Consider the following 10,571-nt stretch of genomic DNA (forward strand, 5'->3'; position numbering starts at 1 on the left):
TGCCATGCTGTAATTTTTTTTTCAAATTAGTAATATTATATTGATTAATAAACATAATATTTTGGTAAATTATATAGATCAAATAGCTACCAAGCGTTTTATTTAATAATCTCAATAATTTTTTTAAATCATTATGCGCTTGGTTATGGTATATTTCAATTTCAGACGCAACGCTTTTGTTGTAACAAGAAACGTAACTCAGTGATTTCATTACTGTATGTATTATTGACGAAAATGGCTGCTTTTGCTGGAGAAAAGAGAATGAATCTCGCTGCTTTACAAAGAGTTGATCCTTTGATTCACAGAATAATAGGCAGTGCTACTCAAGTTGCATTGTATTGTTTTAATTCAGAAATGAGGAAATGGGTGAGTATTAGAAAAAGGTTTTATATGAAAATCAGGTGTATACTATAGACTCTAGTTTACTGTATAGCCTAGGCTGTACTCTAGCCAATAACTTGAATAACTTCAGTAATTGAATAAGATTTGTTAACTTACGGTTAATGCATTTTATATTATAACATGTAAACTACTGGTTTAGTTTAAATACTTAATTTCTTACTTCAGTGTTCAATTTCAAACTTCAGTTGATTTATATTTTAAATTAAGTGTAGCACTAATAATAATAGTAATAATTACACTTTTACAGTCAGTACTACTACTAGTAGTGCTACTTCTGTTCTAATACTAATAGTGATACTACTACTAGTAGTAATAGTACTATTGTTATTAAACGTATTATTAATTTATTATAAAAGAGAAGTAAGTTACTAACAATATATCATCATCATGATATTCATAGACTTAGATATATACATTGAACTTCTTGTTATTGTTAATCTGTTTAATATGAATATTGTAAACTTTTTCTAAACTGTTAGAAAAATCAAGATGACCCTATATAATCTGAGTCAGTGTCTTCACCCTAATTACTATAAATTGAGACATAAATAGGATTTTTGGCCCATCAAAGATGTGCCTTCTTCAACAAACAAAACTAATCACCAAATCCATTCTTAATTCTTTAAATATTCACAACCCATTTCTGTAAAATTGCAGCCTTAGTATAAGATTAGGTTTTATATTTTGCTACATGTTAAAATCAAGGAAAATGACAATTTTATTCAGAATTTTCAGAAGCCAATAATGAGGCATGCAACAAGATGTGTGGTTAGTGAATAAACAAGTTATCATTAATGAATCTGTTAATAATGAAATCCAAGGTCCACACCCACCAATCAGAGAAAAGTAAAATTTTGAGCCCATCCTTTATGTTTTAGGAAATCAAAATTCCTCTGAAACTTATAAGCTACTAGCCCATCTACTGCAGATGAGAAGACACAAAAAATTTTTTTTGGAAAAAGCAGGTTAGGCTTCAGTTAAGACAGTTTCCAACAGGGTGGTTAACTGACTATAGTGAAGGTCAGTACTTCACAGGAGTTTAAGAAGGGAATCAATGATTTTCTAAAAAATGTAAAGGGTGTGTTTAAATTTTTACCTTTCCCAAGTGTGTGTGTACAAGGATAGCCTATAATTAATAAATCATTAAATGAATTGTTATGATGTGAACATCTTTTTTTTTTTTAAGCTGGTAAAATATGATTATAATCAATAATATTTGGCAAGACAGTTTTAATACTACATTCTTTATTTGGCCCCTTAGGGTTTTTACAGGAAGAAGAGTGTATTATAGTATTACCACCACAAACTATCTGTCATATACATTGCCGATGGGGTTAAACAGTGGGTTATTTCTAATTATATTGATGATTTTGAGGTAGTACAGGATGACTTTAATCAAGCTGGACAAATAATTGGCAAATGACCTTTAATTATAGTAAATGTAATTTTGGGTTCTTGTAATATGGGTCACACATTTGATATAAATGGAAACCCACTCAGTAGTATGACTGGAAAAGACACTCAAGTCTTTGAGGCAACCCTCTTTTGCTAGTAGTATAACTTATAGAATTGTTGACTTTGTAAATATGTTGTTTACAAATCAAAAGAGATAAATTATCTCTTGTTATTAGTTAGATCTAATTTCAAAGGTTGTGTACAGATTTGGTCTCCTTATCTAAGAAAGGATAGCGAATTATTCGAAAGGGTTCAAAGGAGATATCAAAATGAGTAGGAATGAAAGGGTTATCTTATCGGTATAATTTTCATTTCTTGTTTTATCTAGAGAAAAGGGTAAAGGTGATGTTATTGAAGTTTAAAGATTATCCAGGGTATTGAGAGGATAAAGGCCACTGATTTTTTTGTACTTATCCTGAAGATAATAGGAGAAGAGAACACAAGTTTAATCAAGATTTGGAAAAGTCAGACTAGGCTCTAGTAAAGACATTTTTATTTTGTTTTTTCTGACTGGGTAATTAGCTTACAGAATGTTGTGTTGTCTGAAGTGTTAAAAAAGTACCTTACAAATATTGAAGAGGATAATTGATGGTTCCCTAAAAAAAGAATGTGTTTAAAATTTTATGATTCTGTCAGGGGTGAGGGGGTGGGAGTGCAGAGGTAGCTGTGAATAAAGGTTGTGTACAGATTTGCTTTCCTTATCTAAGAAAGGGTAGCGAATTATTGGAAAGGGTTCAAAGGAGATATCAAAATGAGTAGGAATGAAAGGGTTATGTTATTGGGATAGCTGTGAAGAATCACAAAGTGTTTCTTGTTAATTGTGCATGCATGTAAATCATGATGATGTATTATTGATTTGATTTTTATTTCTTGTTAATAATTTATATTATTTTCTTTTCCTTGCTAGCTTTTGTTATCCAAAAAAATTTATTACCAATTTTCAGGCCTCACTTCAAGTAGTATGTGCAGGGCTCATGATTAATTTTTTTTTAGGGAGCCAGTCGACCCACAATGAACCTGTATTTCATGAAAAAAAACAAGTCAAATCATTTCATTTGTTTTTCAGACCACTTAAATGATTATTATTTTATATATGATCTTTAATTTCTCATGGTGTAACAGTTAACTTTTTGTTCCCTTTAATAATCAATATAATTAATAAAAGAAAATCCATGCATCACTGTCCGTGTAATCTATTCATGTTCCCATATAACCCATTACCATCTAGCTGACACATATTTGTCAATAAAATGTCAAACACTTTTGATGGAGAGATGGAAAAATCATACAATTAACGTTACCACTAACTGTATAGCAATCATATCTATAATATTCTAAAACAACTGTTAATTAGTCATTCATGAATTTGAATTTGTAATAAGCAAAATCCTCAAATTAGAAACATGGAAATCATGCAAATAGCTCTAATATGGCTTAGGTGGTGATTAGTTAATCTTAAACTAGTGTCCTTTCCTAATCAAAATAGATAATAAAATAATTTTTTTTGATCATCTACATTTTGTAGATATTATCACATTGTTGTTGCAAAAGGACTTTGTACTTATAAATATGTCTACCCATGACATGCCGCTGTTGCCAAAAGATATTCAATCAAAATCGCAAAGAACACAGCATAAAAACCACCCAAAGTTAAAATTTTCTTAAATGAAGAGAACCAAGTGTTGATGATCTGAAAAAGAATGTAACAGAAAAAAAAGGAAATGGGGCTGAGTATGAAAATGAAAAAAAAAAAAGTTGTTACTGGGGCAAATGGGAGAGGGATAATAACTGGTTACACAATGACGAAGATGGTGGCGTAACATTCTGTAAGGTATGTCAAGAAGAGAATGTGAATATGAAAACTATTTGTAGACTATTAGCGATAAAGAAAACTTGAATCTGAAAATGCTATTAGTGGTCTACTAGCATGAACAGCCCGTAATTGTTCTGCACACAAGTTTCATGGAAAATTGGAAATAAGTTGCTATAGCAATTAATACACCCTTTGCTAATAGAGCACTAATAGTTTCAGAATACCACCTCATGATTGGCCAATAATAGTATAGAATCTAGCCCTATTTGTCAGGCAAGCATTTAACTTAACTTCAATTGGGCCATAGCACAAAATTTATGGAAATTCCAGTATTTTGGAGTTTTTCATTTTTTTAATGAAAATATGTATCTTAAAACATAAACCAAAAATAGATATATTGTATCAAAAAAGGCCAAAAATGCCTGAAAAGCATCAGAATTTTTGTCACCAAAAGACCAATCCTCTTACTGGAAATAATAGATCTAATCTTTGTATTATACAGCCATTTTTTTTCATCATTCAATTTATGTTTTAATAATTGCTTACGTAATGCAAATGTTAAATTTTTACACACAAAATGACTGGCACACATACTAATCCAGTTATCACAAGGCCATACCAGGTGAGACTAGACTCCAAGTTTTATGCATGGAACTCCTACACTGCACAAAATTCTGGCACATCATCCTTAAGGCAGTAACATTTCTTTCCACAGATGTATCTCGTCTTTCCTTCACAATTACTATTTAGAATGTTTCCTAGGTGCTCAGTGCAGAGCGTGCTAACATTTTTACGTGTCAATTTCACAAGTCACCAAGTTCTGAACTGTCTAGCTTTTAAACAAGGTGCATTCCAGCTGTGAACAACCAAACTGAAATTGATAGTTACACCTCTGATGTAATCAATGCCATAACCCAAGCCATCAAAGAAACAATCCTTGGGTATTTTTAGTTGCAATGAGGATGTTGATGTATTATGGAATGATTTGGATCAATTTGTAAGTGCAAAGTAATACATTTGGGCTATCATAATTTGGATTGTGTGTTGAATACAGATAGGAACCCATTCATCAGAGTAACTGAAGGAAAGGATTTCAATATGGTGGTGGATAAGACATCAAGGCAGTACACTTTTGCTAGTAGTATAGCTAATAAAATTTTAGGGTGTACTTGTAAGCATGTTGATTAGTAGTCAAAAGATGTGATTATAAAAATCACTAGTTAGGCCTAACTTAGAATATTAAGTACAGTTTTGGTCTCTATCTGAGAAAGTATATTGATATTGAATTTTAGGGTAACTTTATATTACTAGTTTATAGACGTATTGATTACAATATGTAGGTTATGTTCAAAGAGATAATTATACAAAATCACCAGTTAGGCCTAACTTAGAATATTACGTACAGTTTTGGTCTCTATTTGAGAAAGTATATTGGTATTGAATTTTAGGGTAGCTTTATATTACTAGTTTATAGACATACTGATTACAATATGTAGGTTATGTTATGTTCAATAAGATAATTATGCAAAAATCACAAGTTAGGCCTCACTTAAAATATTATGTATAGTTTGTTCTTATATAAGAAAGGGTGTTGAATTATTGGAGAAGGGTTCATAGTAGGGCTACTAGGATAATAACATAAAGACAACAAGAGGGACTTTGGTTCTTCAATGCTTTCCTTGCACACCCACTGAGAAAAAGTAAAAACATAAACCCACTCTTAATTTTTCAGTAAATTATCTATTTCCAATTTAAACATTGCAAAGTGTAGACCCCCATTACTGCTGACAGCAAGTCATTCGTTAAGCATATCATTCCAGTTGGGTGAGTAAGGACTGCCTTTAAGGACCAAATTATCTTTTTTTGTCTGTACATTTATGCTGGTTCAGACATGTTTCCAGTGTTACTTGTTTAGTATAAAGGTTGAACTGTAGTTTTTAGAAGTTGTAATATTGAAGGAGTTTAAAACAGGGTTGAATGTAAGAAAAGTTTGTATAAGTAGTTTCTAGTGTAATTTGATAGTTAGGTGGACCAAATGCTCCCATTTTTATCCCTTGAAAGTGGAAAACCAAGCTACATAATATAGCTCTTTATTCACACCTAAGTAATTACCCACCAAATTTTTTAAAGAATTCAAACTTGATACAACCATGTTATTTGAACCATTCCATGAAGACCTTTTTTTTTTCAATTAAAGAGGAGTATGTGTATAGTGTTTGAAAACTTAAAACTGTTACTCTAATACTTAAGTTAGTTTTTGTTTCACTATGTGATAATGTATAGGAAGATTACTTAAATATATAACAATTTTTAACACCTATATAAGGTCCCACAAGATTATGATTCTCCTTCACTCCAGTCCAAAACCCTAAACTTAAAACCTTCTGGAAATGATGTAACACGATTCATATGTTTGAAATGGTTAGGGATTTGGACAGATAGACTATGAATTACAGAAGTTCCATATTAAAAAGATCAGTTGAACACAGTAATAATATAAATTCTGAAAATCTGGATTTATGCATTTTGTAAGTCAGAATATTTATCACGGCCATAACCAGCACGGAAAATGGGCCCTTTTTTAACCCTTTTAAGTGGGGCTCCAGGCTGCGTGTTCGGAGGAGCTCTCTCTACAGAACTGGGGCTATAGGCACACCAATTTTTAAATAATACATAATGTACGCAGGAATTAAAAATTGATTTGGGCTCTTTTGTTGACTGATTGGAGTTGCTTTCCTATTGGTGACATTTGTTTCCAATGTTACAATTTTCATTATAGGGGCCCCCAGTTTTTGGGAAAAAGCAAGGAGACAATTGCTTCCTCTGCCTCAGCCTGGCTGTGGCCCTGTTTATGTATTTTTTTTAAGTTCCAAACTTTTCTTAGGAGTCCAACTTACTTGAGAAATTACAACTTTCTGTAACTTAGCAGCTAGAGAGAAGTTAACATTTTTGTTAGGTGAGAGATTTATATTTATAATAACCTCTTATAATAATTATTATTATTACCTTCACTCATTTGGGTTTTTACTGTGTTGTTAATGTTGTACATAAAATAAGTTTTGATATAAACTATAGGATACTCCATGCATAAGTAGGTCTATTAAGCCTTGCCAGAAATAGAATAATGTGTAGAAAGAATTGAAACTAAAATGTAAATTCTAAAATTTGAATCTTGAAATTTTCTTGTTTCGATTAAATGTTTTGTAATAAAAGTAATACTTTTATATTTTAACATTACAACAAATATAAAATTTTAATAGTCTTTTATAAATCTAATTATAAATTTGGAACAAGTGGTTTTGGACCCATCTAACAACATCCTGAGCCTCAGTCTTCCTTGATAGAAAACTATGCAACACAGCATTTTGAATGGCAACAAGGGGGTTCATTGGCTATCCCATGTGCATATATATAGCCATTTCTCACCAGATATTCCTCAAGCCCTCTCTTCAGTTCTCCGAATCTTGTTGTATGTCTCATGGCTGAAAGCAATCTGTTCCAAAGGTTGACCACCCTGTTCAAAAAAATTGTTTAATTTTCAACCAACTTTTACGCTGCCATATATTAAATTCATATCACCTAGTCTTATCAGTCTTACTGTTAAACATGAAAATAGATGATGTATCAATCCTGTCTATTCCCTTTATAATTTTCAACACTTCAATCAGATAACCCCTAACCCTTTTTTATCAAGAGAATAATTTTAAGGACTTAATCTGTCCTCACATAACAGCCCTTCCATCTCAGAAATCATCCTTTAAGTTCTCCTCTAAGCCCTTTTGAACAACTCTGTTTCATTGTTTTAAATAAGGAGGCAAAGGCTGAACACAGTATTCCAAATGAGTCCTAACAAGAGAGGTGTATGAATAAACATTAATATCTTTAGACTTGTATTCAATATCCCTGTATATATATAACTATTAGCTTTCCCGACAAACTGCCTGGAAGTCTTAAGAGACAATCAACCATAACACCAAGCACCTTTTCTTCCCTAACACTGTTGAATTGATTTCTGTTAGGGTGGTAGTTATAGTTTAAGGTAAGGTAGCCCAGATGCATTACTTTGTGCTTAGCAAAACTAAATCATATCTGCCAAATTATCTAATTCACCAAAAGATCCAAATCCCTTGGTAAAACAACAGCATCCTCCTTTCAACCAACTATGCTCTAAACTTGAATATCATCAGTAAACTTGACCAATTTATTGAACATTCCTTTATCACTATCTTTACTACACATCAAAAATATTATGGGTACCAGCACAGAACCCTCAGGTGTATCCCACTCACAACTCCAATCCAGTCTGAGTGAACTCTATTGCAATGCTTTGCTTCCACTCTTCTTACTAACCCTTGAGATATAGAGTTAACTTATTTCCCCACACACACACACCCATAGTGGTAATTTTCTTTAATAGTCTTTTATATGGCACTTTTTTTCAAAGTTTTTCTGAAAACCCAGACATACCAAATCAACACCTTTCCCTCATCGACATAAGCAGTGATGAAGAACAAAGATTGTCAGAATACTTGTGACACAGTATTTTCCCACAGATAATCGCCAATCTTTCTGTTATACTTCTGTAGCGTGCAGCTTCTGCCACTCTAAATGCCAGTTTGCTCTACAGATTTACTACCCTAATGGAGAGATAAAACAGCCTCAATTGAAGATGTCTGGCCTTTCTAAATTTTAGATATGTGACCTCTGTCCTACTATCCATTCAACACAGACATATGATGCATCAATCTTATCATTCCCCTCAATAATTTTGAATAGTTCTTGTAAATCACTCCCGACTCTTCTGTTTCCAAGAGAAAACAAATTGAGATCTTAACATATTCTCATATGACAACCCATCTATCTCAGAATCCTTCTAATAGCCATTCTCAAAATCATGTTCAACAGCTTAGTGTGTATAACATAAATATTACTCACAGTTCTCCAAATAAACCCTAACCAGTTACTTGTATAAGAAAATTGTGGCCTCTTTAGTTCTTAATGTCTCCTTTCTTTTCCTTTTTTGTCTTAGGAAAGAACTGAAACAGAAGGTGCTTTGTTTGTTTATATCAGGTAAGTCATTGTATTACTAAAATCACAGGCCTACACGTGCATCTTTATCCAAAACCTTTTTTTTTCTGTGTAAACATGTTAATATTAAATACCAAAATTTACTATTTTCCCTCTTTATTTTTCAGTGTATACAGCACTAAATTACTAATAAACTGTTAGTTTTCAAAACCAAGAAATCATTTATGCAAATATCAACTGCCTCTTACTATTCTTCTTCCTGTTTAATCTTTTCTTTCATTTGTTAGTAAGTGATGTAACTGTTACTCAATAAAAAGCATGAACACAGGAAAAATTAATGTATTGTTTAACCTTGCATTGTTATCCTGTTCTTATTTTAAGGATATTATGATGTTAAACCCGTATAAGCCTAGTAATGTCAGTTAAATTTTAGAATGCATATGCAACACATTTGAAGAAGTTGAATTTTGAGTACAGTTAACATGACTGTGCTTTATTAAACTCTACCTCTATTCATTATTCCATTCCTGATAAAAAAAAACAACAAAAAAACAGCTTTATTATAGTAAATACTTACTCCAGATCTGATTAAAACAACTGTATTTAAACACTTACTCTGGATCTTGTAAAAATGTCTAGATGGTATTTTTTCACAAAACCAAAACATAAATCTCATAATTGAACAGTAACATATCACAGTTTTTGCCTATTAGTGAAGCATTTTGTTTGCCCACTCAGTACTAATAATTAATTCAATGCACGAGTTTTTGGTGAAATATGTCATTTTGAATATAAATATTATATAAGGTTGTGAAGATGTCAAATTAATCACAAAAAATGAAGGAAAGTTTATATCACTATCCATGTGTTTTTTAAAAGAGTTTTCATTTGGAAGATATTGCCACAACAGAATTAACTCTCTCGATAAGGGTTTGATCAATATGACCGACCACATGACCTCTTTGTACTCCTTCAGAGTCTTTATACTAACTTTTAGTACAGTTTGTATATCTTCATGAAATTTGGCAGTCTTTCAGTAAACATTATAAGCCTTACACATACAAAAAATCATATTTTTAGTGAAGTCTTTTTAATAAATTAAAAAAAGATTCGGCCTTCACTATATCGAGTATTTGTTTATGAATAGTCTGTGTGCAAAGTGATTTTCATGTTAAGATTAAAAATACTTTTCTTCATCTAAAAAATCTCAAATTTCATTTGTGTAATCTCTTAAACCTCCTAAATACATTTCAAATGTTTGTTTTCAGTATATATATATATATTCTCTACCCTAACTCTATACAAGGTTGATCAATTTGACCGACCTCGTAACCACCAAAGAAAAATTGAAATAAATCTAAATTACCCTCTTTTTCTTTCTGGAATGACTTCAAATTGTAACTTGAAACCTGCAAATATTAAATACCAAAAACAATGACTCAGTCCTAGACAAAAACCACTTCCGACCCAAAAACCTGGACTCCATCCACAGAAAGTGATGGTTTGCATTTGGTGGGACATCAAAGGAGTAATTCATTTCAAAATCATTAATCCACAGCGAACTATCAATGCAGAGATCTATAGTCAGCAACTGGTACATTTAAATCAAGCCCTTCATCACAAATGCCCTTCACTCATCAATGGCAAAGGCATTCTTCTCCACGACAATGCACATCCACATGTGACACATTTGACGTAACACTAGATTATGGAGTTGGGTTGGGAAGTTCTTCCCCACCAACCATATTCTCCAGATATGGCACCATCAGATTACAATCTTCATGCATTGCAACACCATCTTAATGGGAAAATGTATGCAAATGTGGAAGGTGTTAATGAGGGCATCGACACGTTTTTTGCTTCAAAGCCAAGT

At 32.0% G+C, this 10,571-nt stretch overlaps 1 protein-coding gene across 5 annotated transcripts in view; it reads left to right on the forward strand.

Moving 5' to 3' along the window:
• The first annotated feature begins 206 nt into the window (after positions 1-206).
• LOC106467037 (mRNA-decapping enzyme 1B-like) overlaps positions 207-10,571 on the forward strand; it is a 32,660-nt gene continuing 22,295 nt past the window's right edge. For all 5 annotated transcript variants that reach the window (XR_002612339.1, XM_022395135.1, XM_013927346.2 and 2 more), the window contains exons 1-2: positions 207-366; positions 8,700-8,740. Coding sequence is in view for 4 of the 5 variants with exons in the window: in XM_022395135.1 (XP_022250843.1) it covers positions 235-366; positions 8,700-8,740 (173 nt within the window). In the remaining variant the exon portion in view is untranslated. The remainder of the gene's footprint in view (positions 367-8,699; positions 8,741-10,571) is intronic.

Source organism: Limulus polyphemus, unplaced genomic scaffold (assembly GCF_000517525.1).
Source record: "Limulus polyphemus unplaced genomic scaffold, Limulus_polyphemus-2.1.2 Scaffold2466, whole genome shotgun sequence".
Lineage (NCBI taxonomy): Eukaryota > Metazoa > Arthropoda > Merostomata > Xiphosura > Limulidae > Limulus > Limulus polyphemus.